General features: G+C 44.6%; 1 protein-coding gene across 3 annotated transcripts in view; it reads left to right on the top strand.

The window, feature by feature from the left end:
* Positions 1–20,206, top strand: part of ATP6V1A (ATPase H+ transporting V1 subunit A) — a 39,443-nt gene that overhangs the window by 7,358 nt on the left and 11,879 nt on the right. Inside the window, exons 1-8 of one of the 3 annotated variants that reach the window (XM_050932683.1) lie at positions 3,309–3,371; positions 10,008–10,102; positions 11,642–11,770; positions 13,747–13,961; positions 14,797–14,934; positions 16,679–16,830; positions 17,663–17,825; positions 19,373–19,481. In XM_050932683.1, coding sequence (XP_050788640.1) covers positions 10,021–10,102; positions 11,642–11,770; positions 13,747–13,961; positions 14,797–14,934; positions 16,679–16,830; positions 17,663–17,825; positions 19,373–19,481 — 988 coding nt within the window. In that variant the 5' untranslated portion in view covers positions 3,309–3,371; positions 10,008–10,020. Of the gene's footprint in view, positions 1–3,308; positions 3,372–6,435; positions 6,597–10,007; positions 10,103–11,641; positions 11,771–13,746; positions 13,962–14,796; positions 14,935–16,678; positions 16,831–17,662; positions 17,826–19,372; positions 19,482–20,206 lie in introns of those variants that run through there. The other 2 variants (XM_050932675.1, XM_050932668.1) reach the window with 2 other exon arrangements.

Genomic DNA, 20,206 nt, shown 5'->3' with positions numbered 1-20,206 from the left:
AGTATGTTTGTTCTTTTGACTGCTGCTGCACACTGAGCTGTGTACAGTAATGCCCTGGTCTTTTCCCTGAGTTAATACAGTTAATTAAAAATGCTGTAAGACATCTGAGTAGTTCAGATCGTCCACATTGGAGGGAACTACTTTGCATTTGTAAAGATTTAATTGCATCTGCTATCATGTTGCCTGTTGACCTACTCGTTGAAGTCTCTCTCAAATTGCTATTTTTTTTCTCTGGTTTCAACTAATTGAAATAGTTTTGTCATGTTTAGCATCACTGTTTGCCCCTTTTTGAGATAATTAATATCTGTAACAGTGGTCCTAGTGCAGAATTTTTTTTTTCCCCTGACCATTTATACTTTGCATTGCCTTCACTGCCTTGAAACTCTATGGATGTCTGCAGACCTCTTAGTTATGAAATCTCAAGTTGTAAGGAAGTGAAATTTAACAGAGGAAGCTATTTTTAAAAACAGTTTTATACAATTATTAAATGCAAATTACTGACAAACGGTTGGGAGGCATGATCTCTACAATTCAACACAATTGCACCTTTAATTAGGGTTGAGACCGCTCCCAGGCAACTTTTCTGAGTCAGCCAAGAAGTTCTCAGACAAAAGGATAACAAGACTTCACATTCTTGATATTTTTGAAGAAAAAACAAGCAAGAAGGGAAAAAATCTTTGCCGCCTCCAGATTAAAAATAGAATTATTTTTACCCTCCAGTGCTGCTTCTAGTGCAGAGGTGGGCAAACTACGGCCAGTGGGCCACATGCTTCTGGCCTACAAGACTAGCCTTGGCCCCTCTCCTGCTGTTCCCCCTCCCCCACAGCCTCAGCTTGCGCCACTGCCAGCGTAATGCTCTGGGCAATGGGGCTGCAAGCTTCTGGGACAGAGCAGCTGCAGAGCCCGGCCTGACCCGATGCTCTGTGCTACTCGGTGGCAATGGCGTGGCTGACTCCAGCTGGGTGGTGGGGCTGTAGCACCACCAGCCACTGGTGCTCCAGGCAGCGCGGTAAGGGGGCAGGGAGCAGAGGGGTTGGATAGAGGGCAGGGAGGTTCAGGGTGGTGGTCAGGGGACCAGGGGAGTGGATGGGAGTCAGGGCGGTTAGAGGGCAGGGAACGGGGGTTGAATGGGGGCAGGGGTGTGGGGGGTGGGGGCAGTCAGGAATGAGAGGAGGGGTTGGATGGGGCAATGGAGGGCAGTCAGGGGCAGGGGTTCCCTGGGGCAGTCAGGGGACAGGGAGAAGGGGTGGTTGGGTGGGACAGGTATCCTGGTGGGTGGGGCAGTCAGGAATAAGAGGGGGGGATTGGATGGGCTCGGGTGAAGTCAGGGGTAGGTGTTCCCCTGGGGAGTCAAGGGACACGGAGCCAGAGGTGAGGAGTGGATGAGGCTGGGGTTCTGGGGGGCCATCAGGGAACATGGGAGTTGGATTGGGCAGGAGTCTGGGGGGAGAGGAGCTGATAGGGTGTGGGCATCGGGCCACGACCCCCTTCCCTAACCGTCCCTTCATACAATTTCCGAAACCCGATGTGGCCCTCAGGCCAAAAAGTTTGCCCGCTCCTGTTCCAGTGATTGGTTCTCAGAGCCTCTGCAACATGAAATCTGTCTGGTTTTGAAATGAAGTAATTGGCAACTGAGGAGGACTTCCAAAGTCTCATTGTGCATGTGAAAAACTCAGTGCACTGGGCAGTTGAGCTGAAACTTGCTCAGTCTCTTTCAATGCAAAATTCTGCATATTTGGGGCGGGGGGTGTTGCATTGAGACTGGGCTTCTGCTGTCAAACATTACACTACCATAAACCATGCTCATGTGACAACTTCCCTTAAAGCCACATCATCTACTGAGAGGCCTTAAATACGGGGCTTGTCGACATTTCTGTGCCCTAAATAGGAATACTACTAATGAAAGCAAGTTTCTGTGAAATTTAAAAACTTTCCCTCTTCCTCCAGTGTTGAGAGCCCAAACATGGTAGTGTCAGTAGGGTTGCCAATTTTGGTTGGGCGTGTTCCTAGAGGTTTGATCACATGACATCTTTAATTCAAGATCGATCTCCAGGACTGTCCTGGAGGATTGGGAACCCCAGCTGTCCATGAATGCGAAGGAAAGTAAAACACTTCTCTAGTGAAATGCAAAAAGCACCCAGCAGCAAATGACTTGAGAAGGGGCGCACTTGTATTGTCAGTCGGGACCTAAAAGTGTCTGTCTTCTAGATCCTTAACACTTAGTTACACTACATCACAATTAAGATGTCATTTTTAAAAATACACCACCACTTTGGCAGCACACACAATTATTAACACCATTTTAGGAATTCTCCAAGTGCTGCTGGCTGGTTTTTTTTTTTTTAAAGGCCCTGTAATCTGACTGAGCTTATTTCTACAACTCAGTTAAGTTAGCTAGTTTTCCTTCCCCTTTCTCTCTCCACCTTGAAAATTCAGCCATAACTTAATATCCCCTTTCCCCTCTTACAACATTACCTCACAAATTCGACCAAATTCAAAATTCATCATAACCTCTCCTAGAGGAACTCATGAATTGTCCTATTGTACTTACCTATAGTATTAGACCAGTTTCTCATAAAGACCTCTTTATATGAAATTAATTCAGATACCACTTTCAAACCTCCCTTTTCTTAAACTGAAGATTTGGTAGCATTCATCTTTCTTTACAAAGGAATCTTTAGCATCACAGTATCTTAAATATTCTTGTAATGTTAAATGAACAAGAAATTCTTTCCTTTAGAAGAGATCTAATCACCGCACACTAAATTGTTTAAGAACTTGAGCACAAATGTCATTAGCAAGTTTAGTTTTCCTTTCATTGCGGCATCTATTAGTCCAGGAAATATATTTTCCAGTGGAGAGGCTTGTGCCAGGTGCAGGTATATTTAATGAATTAATGTATGCGAAATCTTGGTCCTTGCTAAAGTGCTAACAGCAACATCTCTTTCCAACGGTCTTGTACAACCTTTATCTCTTACAAAATAGTAATATAGGCCAGAATTGTGTGCTTCCAGCATAAGACTATGGTTTATTCTCATTTTTTATGGGTTGGCAAGTAGAATATGGTATCTCAGCAACAAGATATGTTAAAATTTAACGTAACTTTGCACCCAATTAACTTTAACTGGATTGTAAGGAAGGGCAGAGTTTAGCCTGAAATGTTGAAATGAATAAGGTTGATGAAAACCTTTCTCTTTTGGAGGAACAGAGACTGGCTGCTGCGCAAGGCATATGACTGTAAAGCCATTCATCCCCCACATGTGATACAGAACCCTGAATTCGGTCTTTTCTATCTTTTGCAACGGCTGCCCTCCCTCTGAGAAGAGGCTGTCATCAGTTATTAGAAGACACAAGCCCAAACTTGGGTTTTGGTAGCTAAAAAACCCTTATCCTTCCTCTCTGTTTTTCTTGCAACTTAATTCTCCATAACTACCAGTAATTTGTTAATTATTTTTGCATCCCAAATGCTTTATATTTAACATTGTTGCATTTAATTTAATTTTTTTAACGTTCATTCTCATTTCAGTATTTCACTGAAATGTCAAATTCTCTGATTCTCTAGAACAAAGAAAACATGACTTGAACACAGATTTAGCTCCCTATTGTTTTAACTTCGATCCATGTAGGTGTTGGTAAGCCTTGGTAAAGTCTCTAGAATTTCTAGCCATTTTAGCAGTTTGGTTCGTTGCCATGCTGGCCACTCCACAGTTATTTGGTACTAAAGCACTTAGGGTTTGTCTTCACAAGAAAACTTCAGCATGTCTGAACATGACTGTCAAAATTTGTTAGCCTACATAATGCTGATTATGTCTGACCCTGGTTAGTGTAGATGAGGACAGACTGTCTTCTGTGTCAAGTCAGCTAAATTGTGACTAAACCCTGAGGTTAGCTGGTATGATACTGGAGATTGGTCAGTTTTTTCAGTCATGGTCAAACACAGTACAGTTTTCTACTGAAGTCAAGCTCTTGGGTTACTGCTGAAATCTACCAACTTTGAATAGGAATCTGAGTCTTTGAACATAGATGTAGGCTCTAAGGCCTTGGCTACACTGGTGCTTTACAGCGCTGCAACTTTCACACTCAGGGGTGTGAAAAAAACACCCCCCGAGTGCTGCAAGACACAGCGCCGTAAAGCAGCAGTGTAAACAGTGCCGCAGCGCTGGGAACCGCTCCCAGCACTGCAAGCTAAACCCCACCAGGATGCAGAGTACATGCAGCGCTAAGAGAGCTCTCTCCCAGCGCTGGCGCTGCGACCACACTCGCACTTCAAAGTGCTGCTGCGGCAGTGCTTTGAAGTTTCAAGTGTAGCCATACCCTAAGCTAGTGAAGAACTAAGAGCTACTTTGAAGCAAAGTTTCAGTATCTCTGTTACTGTGGAAATGGGCCATATAAACATCTAAATAGGACCAAGGTGTCTGTTTTTTCTGTTGGTGGCTTTCAAAACAATGGCCAACTGATAGAGCTAGAAGAATCTTTAATCAGAGTTTAGATGGCAAGACGCCTGGGGCAGTTATTGTGTGATGTGCCTCCATGGGAAAGCTAAGGCATAGTGTCTACAACAGTGACTTTCTATCTTCCAATATCATTCTTATCATGATAATTATATCGGTGGGATAGTAAACTTCCTTAAAAACTTGCAAAATCAGCATTAATCCCCCTTGGTGCCTGCAATTCTAGAACATGTCAATCCCGTGCAGTATGCAGGTGGGGTTACTGTAAGCCTTCATTAGCTCACATCGCAAATGGTTTGTACAGAGTTCTGGGGGCTCTGCTTCCATTCCCCAAGGAGAATGACCCTTTATTCTACCTAGGAAGCAGAAATGTTGTTGGTTTAACTTGTGTATTTGCTTACAATGATTCAGCTGTTATGTCCCCCTCCCTTCCCCCCATTCCACGCTCCTTTAAAGTTTTTCTCTATTGGAAAGGGAAGTATTAACTGGCCAAGTGACGGGAAACTAATTGCAGTGATGACTGTATAGTGTTTGTTACTAATTACAGGGCCCTGACCACACGCCCTGAGGTTGCCAAATAGTTGGATTTGCACAGTATGCTACATTCCACTCCCCTAATGGGCAAAATGAGCATAGGGAGACACGTTTTATAGGGGCGCACTGTTTACAACAGGATCCATAGGCCTGTGTGAACAAAACACTCTCAGCTGAGTCTGGCTGATGGGTTGGGAGCTACAGTAACTCAGTACGAGGTGAGAACCTCTTCAGCCTGAAGAAACTTCTCTGGAAAACTTTTTTGTTCTTAGTTCAGCAAATGTGTGCTGTGGTACCAATTCAGTAAGGGTTCCTGGACAGTGATCCTGTAAGCTTGTCTCCTGGTGGAAATCAAAACTGACCAGACAGTTTCACTGCATTTGAAACAAACCTCTGCCTTCTCGGTTTGGTGAAATGACCATGGTAGGTTGAATCCCAGCATGTAACTTACTGAGACAAAACCACTGGGCCAGCAGGATTCTTCATGTCAGTCCCATGCAATGTGCACGGTGGAGTGGCAGCATCTGTGCTGTTGTCCTAATGAGAGGGGTTAGTAACTGTATGCTTATTTTGTTGTTTTTGAGGCAACTATTTTAAGATGGAGGACACTTCTTCAAAGACCTACTGGCTCCTTGGAACAGGGCTCACGTCCTCCCATTTTTTGTGCAGTGTAGAGCATGCTGTTGTCATGTAACTATTTTCCACAGCAAATTCTAGCAGTTCCTACTCCAAGAAGAACATTGGTCTCCATAGCTAATACCCTTCTGCTTGCTAAGCAAGAGAAGGCTTTTAATTTTAACAGCACTAAATCACAATATGGACTTATTCCTTATCTTACCATGAGTTCATTCCCTATTTTAAGCACTTAAGTAATCAGTAGTATTGCAGTTTCTCTCCTGTTTCTTCACTGTATCAGTTGTGTTCCATTCACAGGCTGCTGATTGACTGTTTCTTAATGCTCAACATTCTTTAAAACTGCGTTAGAATTAGTGTGTCATGTTCAGCTAATTACTGTTGTGCTGCTTGACGTGCAAGCATAGCTATTTAAAACCACCAAGAAATAGCTAGATAGAAAGAACTTTGCACTGAAACTGTTGTATGAAATCTGAAAGTGAATTCACTGATTGTATAGACTGACTTAAACAAATAATAGAAAGTGTCATAAAATTCTGCATCCTTTAAGAGCTTTGTTTAAGAGTGTTAATTTCCAAAGCTGAATTTACCGCTTTTCCCCTAGAGACCATTGCAGGAGGAACTTGCTATGAATGGTGATGTTCCTTTTACCTCCTGACGGTTAATACAGTAAAGCTGTATGTAGGAACAAGAGCTCAGATGGGCCTCCGGCAGCTTGATTTGCTATTGCAGCATTCTCAGTGCTGTTGGGGAGAGACTGATGAGTCATCAAGTCAGGTGACTGTGTCTTTGCTGTGTGTCTGGAATTTCTTCCCCCTCTGCAGCAGGCTTTTTGCATCCCTCTGTGCAGGTGGTTTGAGGGGGCTTTTGGGGAGGACAGTCATTTGCTACTAAATGCTGCTACTTTAGTGCTGAAATCTGGGGTTGCCTCATCTGGCGTGTGGATTTTTTGCCTATCCTTTTCCCTTACAAAGCACGGTAAGAATTCCTTTGATATTTATGGTATGATAAATCTAGAGTAATTTGTTTCCTGCTACAAAAAGGCACTTTGATTACCTCACTTGGGGCTTAATTTCTAAAACAGATTTTTGTCCCAGGATATGGGGCTCAAAGTTTGAACGGCATTGAACGTCTCTCCATCAGTGATTACATGTCACATTTAAAAGGCAAAAGATAGTCATCATGACAGAGAATATTGGGTGCTTTCTTACACTGGCAGCAGAAGAACCTTTCGCTTCTTGGGGGACAGCTCTGTAGCCAAGTGACTTTACTGTGGGGAATCGAGGTTGAAAACTGTTGGATTTGGGGCTTTTCTGTCTGTTACTTATGGATCTGTTACCTTTTTTAGTCTGTTACATTCTATGTAACTGCTCTGCTCACACTTCAGGTAACCAAGGAAGAGTGAATTGTGTGTAGCCTTTAACCCCAAGGGCTGGGGGAGTCCTCTTAAGGGACTAAAAGAATTTAGTAAAATCCTTGCGTGTCCAGCTCTGTTAACATAGTAAGATGGTCTTGGCCGATGAAGGTCAGTAGTGTGGTGGTGGTTAAAGGCTAAACACAATGCGCTCGTAGTGCAATGCTGGCTGGCAGATAGCAGCCTCCCATAGCACACTGATATGAGTTCCACCAGTGTGGGGGGCACAGTCCAGAATATAGTGACACAGTCCTTGCCCCCTAAGGAGATGACTGTACAGTCTGAGATGAAAACCTACAGAACCATCCTGAGCGCCAGCTACCAGGTAGCTCAGTGGCAGGGATGCAGAGCAATGGTTTCTGAATAGTGTTCAGTATTTCAAGGATTGTAGCCCCTTGAGAAAGGTGTCCATGCTTCTGGGCCTTGTGGCTTGGTGCACCAGGATGTTGAGGCGGTTCTGACCACATGGGAGAAGGATTCGAAGGGAGTGCTTAGACATCAGGTAACACTTGACATGGAGAGAGTGGTGGGTGAAGAAGATGACTTTGGTAGCCTTCTGGACAAAGTGCAGGGAAGCAAAGGAGGAGTGGAGTGAGTCTGTCTGTCTGGATGAAAGATGGACAAGATCTAGGTAGGGTGTGTTTGCTGCAGGTCTAAATGCGTGTGCTTGTCTGTCCTTGGAATGATTGCTATTGCCTCGTGCTGTGGGCTCTTCAAAAGCTCTGACTGAAGATGAGTTAAACTCTTTCAAATAACATCACTGGCTGTGGCTCACACCTGACCTTCCTGAGCTGAACGGTTTGTTTGAGCTCCAGAAGGAGCTGACATAGAATGGTGTGACCTGATCCAAATCCCTTTTATGCCTCTGTTAACCTAGGTGAGAGCATGGATGAGGAGCAGCAACTTTTTACCTCTCATGGTTCAGTCACATCAGACTGTAGATTGGTTTTTCCTTCAGCACACTGTTTTAAGGATTGTGTTGGTAGGAACTAACCCTGCAGTAGTGTTAATGGCTCTGGAGCGTCCACTGGTGAATGTTCTCTTGGAGTGAATGTTCTGGGTGGAATTCAAAGTCCTGCTGCTTTTTCAGTGGGGCATGTGGAATAACACAGCTGGAGCTGCTGCTGCACCGATTCCCTTGCTTGCGACTTCTGAGCTTCAGGTGGCCTTTTGGTGACGACACCCTCTTGAAGTTGTCAAATAGCTGATGGAATTCTCAACAAACTGTTTAAAATTGGCTTCTAATGCTAAGCTACACAGTATAGCTTCAGAGTGCTGAGGACTCCACTCTGTTCCTGAGCTACTGCATGGTCACAGGACAGTTTGTGCCCAGAAGGACTAGGTGGCTCTAGGAATTAGAAATGGAACACCCAGTCTTTCATCTCTAGGTTCCCAGTTCCCATTCCGGTTGGCAGGGACTGAGTCATGATCATCTCTTTGGTGGCCTGCGAAATGAATAAATCGGTATTCACATCACACAAACCACTTCTGTGAGTGAGCACTTGGGCTTGGAAAAACCTGCTTGTTCAGGGTGAGTAGGAATTCTGGCTGAGTGGGGCTAGGGAGAAGCAGAGGGCCCATGTACAATGGAAGAACAGGGGGACTGAGCCCTATGTGCCCTGGAGAGCAGCAGCCTTTTCTCTACTATCCCTAGAGAGCAGACTGGAAGAGGAGCCCTGCAACGAGGGTGGTATAGGTGATGTGTATGTGCAGATGGAGTAGCAGCACATGCATCTTTCACTAGGGCTAGTAGGTTTTGGGGCAAGTTTTTCAAGCCTTGATGAACCCTCTTGTTAACTGTCTCAGCAGAGACCCTGGGCATAGGGTGCTCTATGAGCCTGAACTCAGCTCTCCAGGGTTGGTTTGATGGTGGGGATGAACTGCTCTTGGCTGTATCCAATCTGCAGTCTGGGTACACAGAGCAGTCAGTCTCCTGGGCTTTTCCCAACACTTTATTTGGATTTGTTCTAGGAATGAATTAACATAGGGGGTAGCAAGTGATGCCCACTTAGATCAGTAACACTGTGGTGAGTTTCCAAGGTAACACACAACAAGCAGGATGATGGGTGACGAAGCAAAGAGCTGTTAAAGGCTGTTATCGGCACCTAAAGCACAGTGCAGCCCAACTGCCAGTTATTACAGGAAAAACATGGATCTGCAGTCTGTTCATGGCCAGTCAATGAGGAGTTATTTTGCAAATCCTTGTGTTTTAAGCTCTAAATCTATTTTGTCTTTCCCAATCAGTAAGTGTAAGGCCCCCTGTTAGCCCTGCAGAATGTATCCAGCTGTCTAACAATGGAGCGTATAGTAGCTGGATGCTGTGGTGTTGGCATCACTTGACTTATAGAAGGCGTGCATTTGATGTAGTAGTCCCAGAGAGATAACAAACACTAAACAGTGACGCTGTAAAAATGCAGGGGGATTCCAGGCGTAGTGGTGTTTTAGCCTGCATACAGTACTTATGCCGGTCAGAAATGCTGGTTTGAAAGTTGTGAAATCACTTATCATTCTAGTAAAATGTTGCAGATTGAAGTGAGTTTTACAGCAAGGGGGAGGGGACTGGGAAATGAACTTTTGGGCTTAAAATAATACATTCAAAGCATAGTTTGCTGTACTTAGTGGTGATGTCTGCTGTTAAAATCAGGGTGGAAATAGTTCCACAATAAGCTCCTGGGTCTCTGTATTGCCAGTGTCACAATGTTGTTAGTAATAAGGCTTGTTCAAACTGGTATGTCTTGTTGAATTAAAAAAACAAGCAAACGGCTATTAACTATAGCTGGCCGTGAATTCATAGTGGTGGAGGGGGGGAATTAAGGTGTATCGGGCCATGTGAATTTTGAGGCTCCTGCACTGGGCTTTCTGTTAATTGGAAGCAATGGGAGAGGGGAGCTGAAAAGGGGAGTCTGCTACTCACTGGGTTAGGTCTCTTGCTGATCTGTATAGAATGAACTATTGATTGTCTTCTTACTGGGCAGGTAAACGGGCAAGATGAACTTTTCCAAGCTACCCAAAATCCGAGATGAAGATAGGGAGAGCGTGTTTGGCTATGTCCATGGAGTCTCAGGACCGGGTAGGTGCTGTTTGGTTGGGAAGGTGTGGGTTCAACATTGTATTATGAAAGCTGTTTCATGGATCTTTATGTCCTCTTGGAGGAAGCACAGTGAAACTTTTCCAAGTCATTAATTATTTTTCCCCGCACGCGTGCACACATACTCTACCTAGCACAAAGCCCTCAAAGAGCTGCCTGCTGCTTTACATACATGTACTAAATTGAGAGCCACCAGCATGGGAAACGTCAGTAAGGAGTTACTATGTATTAGTTTTATTTTATTCATAGCATTCATAGACTTAAGGTCAGAAGGGACCATTATGTTCATCTAGTCTGACCTCCTTCACAATGCAGGCCACAGAATCTCACCCACCCACTCCTGTAACAAACCCCTAACCTATGTCTGAGTTATTGAAATCCTCAGATCGTGGTTTAAAGACCTCAAGGTGCAGAGAATCCTCCAGCAAGTGACCCGCACCCTGTGCTGCAGAAGAAAGCAAAAAACCTCCAGGGCCTCTGCCAATCTGCCCTGGAGGAAAATTCCTTCTCGATCCCAAATATGGCGATCAGCTAAACCCTGAGCATGTGGGCAAGACTCACCAGCCAGCACCCAGGAAAGAATTCTCTGTAATAACTCAGATCCCACCCCATCTAACATTCCATCACAGATCATTGGGCATATTTACCTGCTAATAATCAAAGATCAGTTAAAATTATAAATTATTATTATAAATCAGCCACTGTTAATGCATGTCCTCCTGTGTGTCAAACCCTGTGTATTAGAGGGCATTGTACTGAAGAAAGCAGGACAACTTTAGGAATCTCTTGAACATAACAGTCACATTTCTTTCGTAAGCCAATGTATAAACTATTGCAATTAGCTTCTCCTCATTTAGGATAGTGAGAGTTTTAGGGCCAAAATATAATCTGCTTTAAAATAGTTCTAATCAGGTGGCAAAGGCTCTATCAACTTTAAAGATCTGTTTAAAAATCATCTGTCACTTTCCTGCGAAATCAAGTCTATCAAATACAAATAGTAACAATCAAATCGCACAGTCCCTTTCCCCGCACACTCCATAAGTTAAATAGACAATACACCAGATGGTCTGATGTCAGAATAGTGGGGGTGTCATGTCATACTTTCTTTTTTCTTTCTTTTTTTTTTTTAACTTTTCCCAGAGGTGAATGTGCTCATGGTGGGCTTTGGGGAAGGAGTGTCTTTTTAGCAGAGATTTGGGAGAATAGTCATTTAGAACCTTAAACCATCTTAGTCTCTTGCTGAGTGCAGGGCATATCCTGGATATTAATTACAGCTGACTATAGATTACTAAGGTATGATGGCGGCTCGCCATAGGCCCCGGACAGCGGGGGTAATAAGCACAAGACATTTTTGTTTTGGCTCATAAGTTCTGCAGCTGTCCTTTGAGGACTTGCATATTACTTACATGACTGACTGGGTACCGGACCTCTGCTTTCCAGCACTCTACATTCTCTGCTGGGTTAGCAAACTTCTTCAGACAAGATGTGAAATAGTTTCACCCAGGCATTTTTCTTTTTCAGTGGTCACTGCCTGCAACATGGCAGGGGCAGCTATGTACGAGTTGGTACGAGTTGGCCACTGTGAGCTGGTGGGAGAAATTATCCGGCTGGAGGGTGATATGGCTACTATCCAGGTGTATGAAGAAACCTGTATCCTTCTCATTGATGTCTTTGAGGCCTGTCAGACTAAGTAATCCTAACAGGTAGGGTGTGTACAATAGTGCAAATAAACAAACCTCAGTGGGACCAGATCACAGTGGTCATAGGCAGAAGCCATCTCTGTTCCTTATCCCTTACACAGGTTTTGATGGAGTGTGTGTAAAAAGTGCATGATTACATTGTTATAATTGCACAACCCTGGTAATGAGAGAGTCTTCAAAGTACATAGCTGCTTCTATAAGACTTGCATAATATATCCTGTACCTATTGTTAGTTCAAGGCAACTGCACCTGTATTTATCCTCTGGTCCATGAAGCGCACCCACTCTAGGCTCCCGGTTCCTCAGCCATCGTTTCTCTTGGACAAAGACCTGTGTTTCACTCCCTCCTGACCAGAGTATGTCCAGGCTGCACAGTTCCCTGCCTACACTGTGATATTCCCAGCAAGCCAAGTTGCCTATACAGGCCGGTGTTTGGCCTTTGCTTCCTTTCCAGAGGCTATGAACAGAGAAATGGCCAACAGTTACAAGTTACCACACAGCTCTATAAAAAAAAGCACCTTTATTCTAAAAGTGAAAGCAATATCAGAGAAAACGTACTAAAAACAATAAAAGAATCTACACGCATGCTAAAAAGCTCACGAGGGTCACTCGAACTCCAGCCTTGGGCTTTAGTAGGAGTCAGTCTTTCAAAACCCACAACTGGACCTACCCCATCATTACAAGTTCATAACTATCTCAGACAGAACCAGAACGCAGACTGGACAGATGAGTCTGTTTCTTTTACAGCTCAGGCCTTTGATCGCCAACTCCCGGAACAGGTAATCAGCAGAATGTCATCTTCTCCTCAGATGTACTGTCAAAAGGCTGAGATTTTGCATGACTGGAGGTGGGGAATTTGCATCAACCTCTCTAGATATTTCCCCGGAAATCTATTTGGGGTCCTACATTCATTCCTGCCTTTCTCAGTATAATCCTTTGAACTCCCACACCTCACATCACATCTCCCCCCTAGAGAGGTTATGTACAAGCCCAATAAGGTTTTTCGGGGATATTTGAAGAAAATTTCCATCATTCTCACATCTCCTTAAACCTCAATCCTGATTTAATGTCTAATTTCAGTTACACTTGAACTGGGTAACTGGACTGTATTTGTTCATTGACAAAAACAAACGACAAACACCAGAGCTACCAAGCAAATTCAGCTTTTGGTGATTTAAAGGATTCACCCTTTGGGTGGATTCAGATTTCTCTGCTAAACGTAAGCATATTACACATGTATCCTTGGGAAATCCATACTGTTGATCCAAACTTGCTTGCTGCAAAAATGTACCATCTAGTATTGGTAATAGATAATGACACTGAGGAAGGAGGGAGAATATCTGGGAGGGAGTCATTAAACTTGGAGTCGGCCACAACGTCTCCATCTCTGCGCAAAAGTATTATGTGGGCCATGAAGTCTCGCTGCAGTTCTATTTTGAGGGCTTAAATGGAGAATAGACTTCTTGCCTACTGACTCCACAGGTTAATTTCACACGGGAAGAGCCCTTATACAGCCCTCATCACCGTGGTATGTGAACACCTTCCTATAGCACATTAAATGGCAACTGTCACCTGTGACTCATTCTCTTATCCTCCCCCCAGGAGGCGTAAGTCACATGAGGCTCTTTAGAGATGAGCTAGCTTTTATCTGTCCTCTTTGGGTCTCTAAATATGATTGTGGGTTTCCAATAAACTTTTCCATTTTGTGGCTCGGGACTAGTTATCATAAGGGAAAATATTTAGTGTCTCCTCTCTGGAGAGTGAAAATATCAATCTTAATTATTCCAGCCTGAGGTATGAGAATAGAGGCTGAATGCTTATCTCCTGTGCGATACATTGCATTGCACAATCTGAGCCATTGAATGGGTGAGAGAAAATGTCTTTTGGTAAATGCGTGGATGAACTTTTCCTGACCCGACCTCTTCAGCTGGTGTCTCTGTAGGAGATCCTGTACTCCGTACTGGCAAACCCCTCTCAGTGGAACTTGGCCCTGGCATTATGGGGGCCATTTTTGATGGTATCCAGAGGCCTCTGACAGACATCAGCACTCAGACCCAAAGTATCTACATCCCCAGAGGTGTCAACGTGTCGGCTCTGAGCAAAGACCTCAAATGGGACTTTTCACCTTCCAAAAACCTGCGGGTAGGCTATGACAAAGCTGCCAAAAATCCCCCAGGCACATTGCAGTGTGGGGGAAGAATGTGCAGTGCAATGAATTGTGAGTCACATCTTCAGATACATTGTGTCTGTGAAACAGAAGTCCAGTGAGCTTGAGGGTGGGCATACTGGTGGATTAAGGCAAAGTGGCTATGAAAGAGCAGGCAGTGAATGTCTGTACTACTGATGTGATGCTTGGTGGCACTGTTGGTAAATACGGTGGTACCTATTAGACTGGATGTCTTTACAGTACAATAAAGAGAATTAATGGGAATACGCTGGGCATAGCAAATAGGATAGCTATAGCTCTCTAATGCATCTGCTTTCTGGGAGAGGGTGGTATAACCTCTGCAAATGGAATACTTCTAGCCAAGTTATTTTTTCAACCCTGAAGACAGCCTTGCTGCTGAAATGTGATACCTTTGATCTGATTGCCTTCTTCTAGTACCTCACTTTCCATTGCCTACAAATTGGTGCATTCCATCTCTGCTGTACTCAACAAGTTAGTCTGGCTGATGGGTAGAAAAGAGGCCAGGGAATCTCCAGTACTTGTCCATAATCACATAGCTGTCTGAGCCTTGCAAGCCTCATTGCATATAATGATTGCTGTTCTTGTGTAGGCTGATAGCACATTTCTAGCAGCGCTGTCACAGTGCTAGTAAAAGATGCAAACAGGCTTTTGTGCTGTTACAGTGCCTTACACAGAAGACAGTCAGGGTGCTAGATTTAAGGACTGTTCTATAAAGCCTTGTGCTTCTTTCTCTAAACCTGAAGCTTTCATTTGTATGACTAAAAGAATACTTTCTTCTCCTGATCCTAGGTTGGCAGTCACATCACTGGGGGAGATATTTATGGACTGGTGAATGAAAACTCCCTTATCAAACACAAAATCATGTTGCCCCCACGGAACAGGGGTACGGTAACATATATTGCTCCACCAGGGAACTACGACACATCAGTAAGTTTTCCAGATGGTGCTGGCTAGTGCATTGCACACTCTTGCCAGAAAGTGTGTGCACCCCTTCTGTGTCCTGCAGCACCAGCCAAACGGCATTTTATGCAGCTGGGTTTTGGAGATGCAGGTCACCTGCTGCCAACTGGCCAACAGTGATCACGCTAATACCTTGTGAAATCAAGCTGCTCTGTATGGTAGAAATTCAGCCTTGCTTACGTGCGTAAGCAGATGCCCTTTAAATACACCATGTTTGCCACTCTACTGTGGGTGGTCCTGCAGTGTCCCAAGTATATGCAGAATCAACAATGGTATTTTCTTTAGCTACTGTATGTCACGATTATTTGAAGCTGAGGCTTTATGCTTACACTTGATTTCCTACTCCTTTGGAATTCTGTGCCAAAAAATTCTGCGCACAATATTTTAAAATTCTGCAAATTTTATTTGTCAAATAAATGTAGAAGCCGCTGCATGGCATTCGGGAGCACAGGCCATTGGCTGCACAGAGATGAGAGATCACTGTGCAGCACCCACCACTACCTTCCTCGGACATGGACTCAGTGGTGAGGCTGCACCCAACTCTGACACAGTGCAAGGACTGTGGCAGCCCCAGAAACACTCCAGTGCCCTGCACCTCCATATCAGGTGTGGGCAGGCAGGCTCAGCAAGGCAGGATCCAAGTGTGGAGAGGCTTAGTGTGGGGGGCCCAGGTGTGGGTGGAGAGGGTTCTCTGTGGGGCAGTCTGGGTGCAGGTGGATCTAGGTGTAGGGAGGATCTTGATGCACATGAGCTTGTTGGGGGTGGTGTTTCTGGGTGCAACAGTAACGGGACTCTGCAGGTGGATCCAGATGATTGGGACTCAGCAGGGGGGTGCATGTGTGTGGGGAGGAATAGAGCTCGGCAGGGGGTTCAGATGGTGGGGGAGTGGGGCTCAGTGGGGTGGGGATCCAGGTGCAGCTGGTTGGAGCTCTGTGAGGGAGGGATCTGGGTGCAGGTAACTCATTGGGGTAGTGCAGGGGGAGTGGGGCTGGAGGGTATTCTGGGTGTGTGTGTTGAGGGGGGAATGAGGCTTGGTGTGAGGGGGTCTGGATGCATAGGGGTTGGGCAGATGGAGGAGCAGCTCCCTGTACTGTGATCCCTCCCACTGCAGCTGGGGATCAGTGAGTGCAGGAAGCATGGGGTGAGGGGAATTTGAAGAGCTTCCTACAGCTGGGGGAGAAATCTGGAGGTTGGTCTGACATGGCCCTGAATGGCATGCAGGGGAAGAGGAAGTCCTGTCCTGCCCAGCTGAGACTGGCAGCTGAGCCTGGCGCAGGGTAGGGGCCACCAGCCGGGTCCTCCCTCTGCCCCACAGTGATTTACCTCTCTGCTGGCTGCCCTGGGCACCCAGAACATACGGCTGGGGAGGGTCACATGACAGCTCTTGTGGCTCCTCTTTGCTTCTCCATTAGAAAATTATTTTTCTTCTGGGAAACAGAAATCTGTGAGGGACATAAATTCTTCACATGCACAGTGGCGCAGAATTCCCCCAGGAGTAATTTCCCTGACATTGTAAATATGGGAAGTGAGCTTCCCGCAGGCAGGAGCAGAACACTGAGGTGTCTGGAAACCTATGGCTCTAAAGAATAACTAGTCATTAATGGTGTGCATTGCTGGTGGGATTCTGTATAGACTTGTGAGAATGAGAACTTGCACATTCCACCAGCATCTATCTGTCTGCTTACTCTGGGTGTCTTCTGCCTTCTGGTAGGATGTTGTCTTGGAGCTGGAATTTGAAGGGGTGAAGGAGAAGTTCACTATGGTCCAGGTCTGGCCTGTACGTCAAGTCCGTCCCGTCACTGAAAAATTACCAGCCAACCATCCATTGCTAACTGGCCAACGGGTCCTTGATGCCCTCTTCCCGTAAGTACCACCTGGGGTTCCAAGGGGCTTGGTTCTAATCTTTGTACAAGAATTCCTTTTAAGAGGAGTGGAAAATATATATAAATCTCCTATGCCCCGGAGCAACATCCCAAAAATGGTGATGCAAGTACTTCAGAGAAATCCCTGACAAAAGCAAAATCTCTGTGCACCAAAAGGAGGAGGAAAATGTCATAATAAACAGGCCTAGTAAATACTATAACTGGGGAGTCTTCACATATAAATAGTCAGAGTTGAAGGTCTTTTCACTGAGAAAGCAGCTTGTACAAGGGCCTACATTTTCCAAATTGGAGGCCTAAAGTTAGGCACCTGCAACTCCCAGTGACTTCAGAGGCTTGGCACCTGTGAAAACAGACCACTTGTTTAGATGCCTACATATGGATTTAAGTGCCTAACTTTAGGCATCTATGCTTGACAACATCGGTCTAATGTCTCATGTCACTTCTTTTCTTGATGCTTCTGAGTTGGATGTTCTCAGCCTGCTCATTCCTCAGACATCTCGATTGGTGAAACATATTTTTGTATGGATCCTGTTCCAGCCATTGTCCCAGCACTAGCTAGTTACTCTGGGAACAGTGGTAGGTCCTGTTGGTGTAGGGGAGGGACAGCCTGTTCCCTTTGTTCTGGCATTTTGAAATATTGTATGTACTCACGACATGGGGTAAATCTGGTTCCATGTGCCATCTTTGCCGTCTTAGGTAAATGACGTGAGAGAGCCTCAGACGGTGGAGAAGAAAACTTATTCCAATATGCAAACGGGACATAGCTTGTCTGTCTGAGTTCAGTATAAACCAGTCTGGCTTTCTTTCTTCAGGTGTGTACAAGGTGGTACTACTGCTATCCCCGGGGCCTTTGGCTGTGGAAAGACTGTGATCTCGCAGTCTCTCTCCAAGTACTCCAACAGTGATGTTATCATCTATGTAGGCTGTGGAGAACGAGGAAATGAGATGTCTGAAGTACTCAGAGATTTCCCAGAGGTCAGTATGGGATGCAAGGATCCTTTCCAAATGTTCCTGGGAACAGAGGTGTTGCATGTGTCTTGTTGATATGGTGGCTTTGAACCACTGAATACTGTCAGACCCTCAGCTATTGCAGGCCTTATTTCATGTCCCTCCAGACACCATGTGGCATGGTAATCTGTTGTGCTGTCATTGTTCCATCCAGGGAAGGATGTCCGTTTTTGGAGCTCTCAACACAACATTTGAACTAACATTGGGATAAACATTAGTTTTAAAACAAACCCAAAATAATAGGCAACATTACATAAATGTTGAGGTTTTAGTTGCATCCATGAAGAAAATCTTTTCAAAAGCTGTTTGAGTTCTGCCCCTTTGTATGTATACACTAGTGTTGAAGTAACTGAGAATGTAGGTGCTCAGCACCTCTGCGCATCAGATCCTAGGGGGTGGTGTTGTGAGATAATACAGACAATGTGCTCTTCAGTGCTTCTTTCTTTATAAGGGGAAAGGGGGGGAAAGGGAATCCCTGTCACTGACTGCTGTTGCCTAATGGTGGGTCTCATTGCCTGGGGTGTGATTTTATGGAATTGAAAACTCATGTGATTGGGTTGTTTTTTTTAATTTAAATCTAAACCCTAATGTAGCATTAAGAATGTGTTTTTCACATCAATTTATTAACTTGACTACTTTTGGTTCCTTCCTATAGCCCTGTGTTTTCAAAGCAATATACGAAGTTCCCTGCTCTTCCCTCTTCCCCCCTCCCAAATCCACCTCAGTTGTCGGGAGAGTTGGGTCATCCCTTTACAGGGATGCAATAGTAGGGAGGACAGATGTGCCTCCTGGGAGAGCTAGCTTCTTCTAGAAATTACAGAGCACAGTGCACAAACATGTAAATCGATTCTTTTCTGGCCTCATGGGGAGGCTGAGGAAAATTGTGTAATTAAATTCACAAAGACAATATGCTCCACATTTTCCTCACAAGTTTACTGAACAGTAACACTGCTAATACTAAAATAAGCCAACAAAATGGCAAACGTAAGAACCAGAGAGCATTAATATAGCAATACTGCTCATCTAGCATATTTACAGGACATGGTCTGAGCACAGGAGTGACGCTGTGAGTTCTAATCCCATGTCCTGCTCTAGAAAGTCATTTACCTTTTCTGCCTTAGTTTCCCTATCTACATATTGTCCACAAAGATTCCAAAGTACAATTGTTTGTACAACATTTTGAAGGTGAAAGCATTTATATACGTTCTAAGTGGTATTGAGCCAATTACCTGAACAAGCTTTACCTCTAGTAAATCTGTCCTCACCCTTTCACCAGTGGGCAAACCAAGGCATGTAAATTAAGAGATTTACCCAATTCACTTGGGGTCTCAGTAACAGAACAGCATATAGAACTCATGAGCCCTGAGTCCAATCTCCTGCTCTAGTTGTTAGACCACTTGTGAGGGCAAATACTCTTGTACTGGGGCTTTTTCTGGCACAGGAGTGTGGGGATAATCACTGTAGAGTTATACAGATTCATGTGCTGCTTTTGTTTTTTTTTTTTTTGCCTTTAGCTCACGATGGAAGTTGATGGCAAGGTAGAAAGTATTATGAAGAGAACAGCCTTAGTAGCAAATACCTCCAACATGCCCGTTGCTGCCAGAGAAGCCTCTATTTATACCGGTAAGAGTTACAGGAGAAGTAAAGGCTACCCGGGACAGGTGTCATCTAGCCCTCTGGTATATCCAGATACTGATGTATTCTCTGCTCACTAACTCTGTTTAGTTTCAGAAACTGATCTTTCTAAACCTTCCTTACCCAATAGGTTTTGTTTCTTAGTTTGATCGTCTCTTAGCCATAGGCTGCCAAGGAATTGCATTTGCCATTTTAATCCTATTGTGGACTTTTTTGTCAGTTCTGATCCTGTAGTTGTGTAGTATCAACTCTGTAAAGCTTAGCTCATTCTGGAGAGAGTATGAGTCTGATTTCTTGACTGTGGCAAATACAGCTATGCACCCTTTTATCTCTTTACATTCCCCAATAATCTGGTGGGATGAGGGTTATGCCCTTCATTTTAAAATAGAAGCTGTTTACTGAATGCTTTCAAATACTTGAGATAAAACCCGACCTCCCTTAAAGTTATTGTAATCTGCCAGTTTAGAAACCAAAGGATGGGTCCCATTAGTTTTAAATCCCCTTCTCTACTGTAAAGGATGGTTTTAAAGCCACGCTTTGGGGATAGCCTCCCTGTCTGTTACACTGCCTCAGAGGCAACCTTTCAAAAGAAGCACAAGTTAACTAATGGCATAGCTCTTGAATCTCATGGAGGAGAAGAATGAGAATGGGGCACAGTCCACACGGCTCACCAAAGGGTAGAAAATCTGTGTTCAGAGAATAGGAGCAGAGAG

This window comes from Gopherus flavomarginatus, chromosome 1 (genome assembly GCF_025201925.1).
Source record: "Gopherus flavomarginatus isolate rGopFla2 chromosome 1, rGopFla2.mat.asm, whole genome shotgun sequence".
Taxonomy (NCBI): domain Eukaryota; kingdom Metazoa; phylum Chordata; order Testudines; family Testudinidae; genus Gopherus; species Gopherus flavomarginatus.
This window is presented reverse-complemented; position numbering and strand designations above follow the sequence as displayed.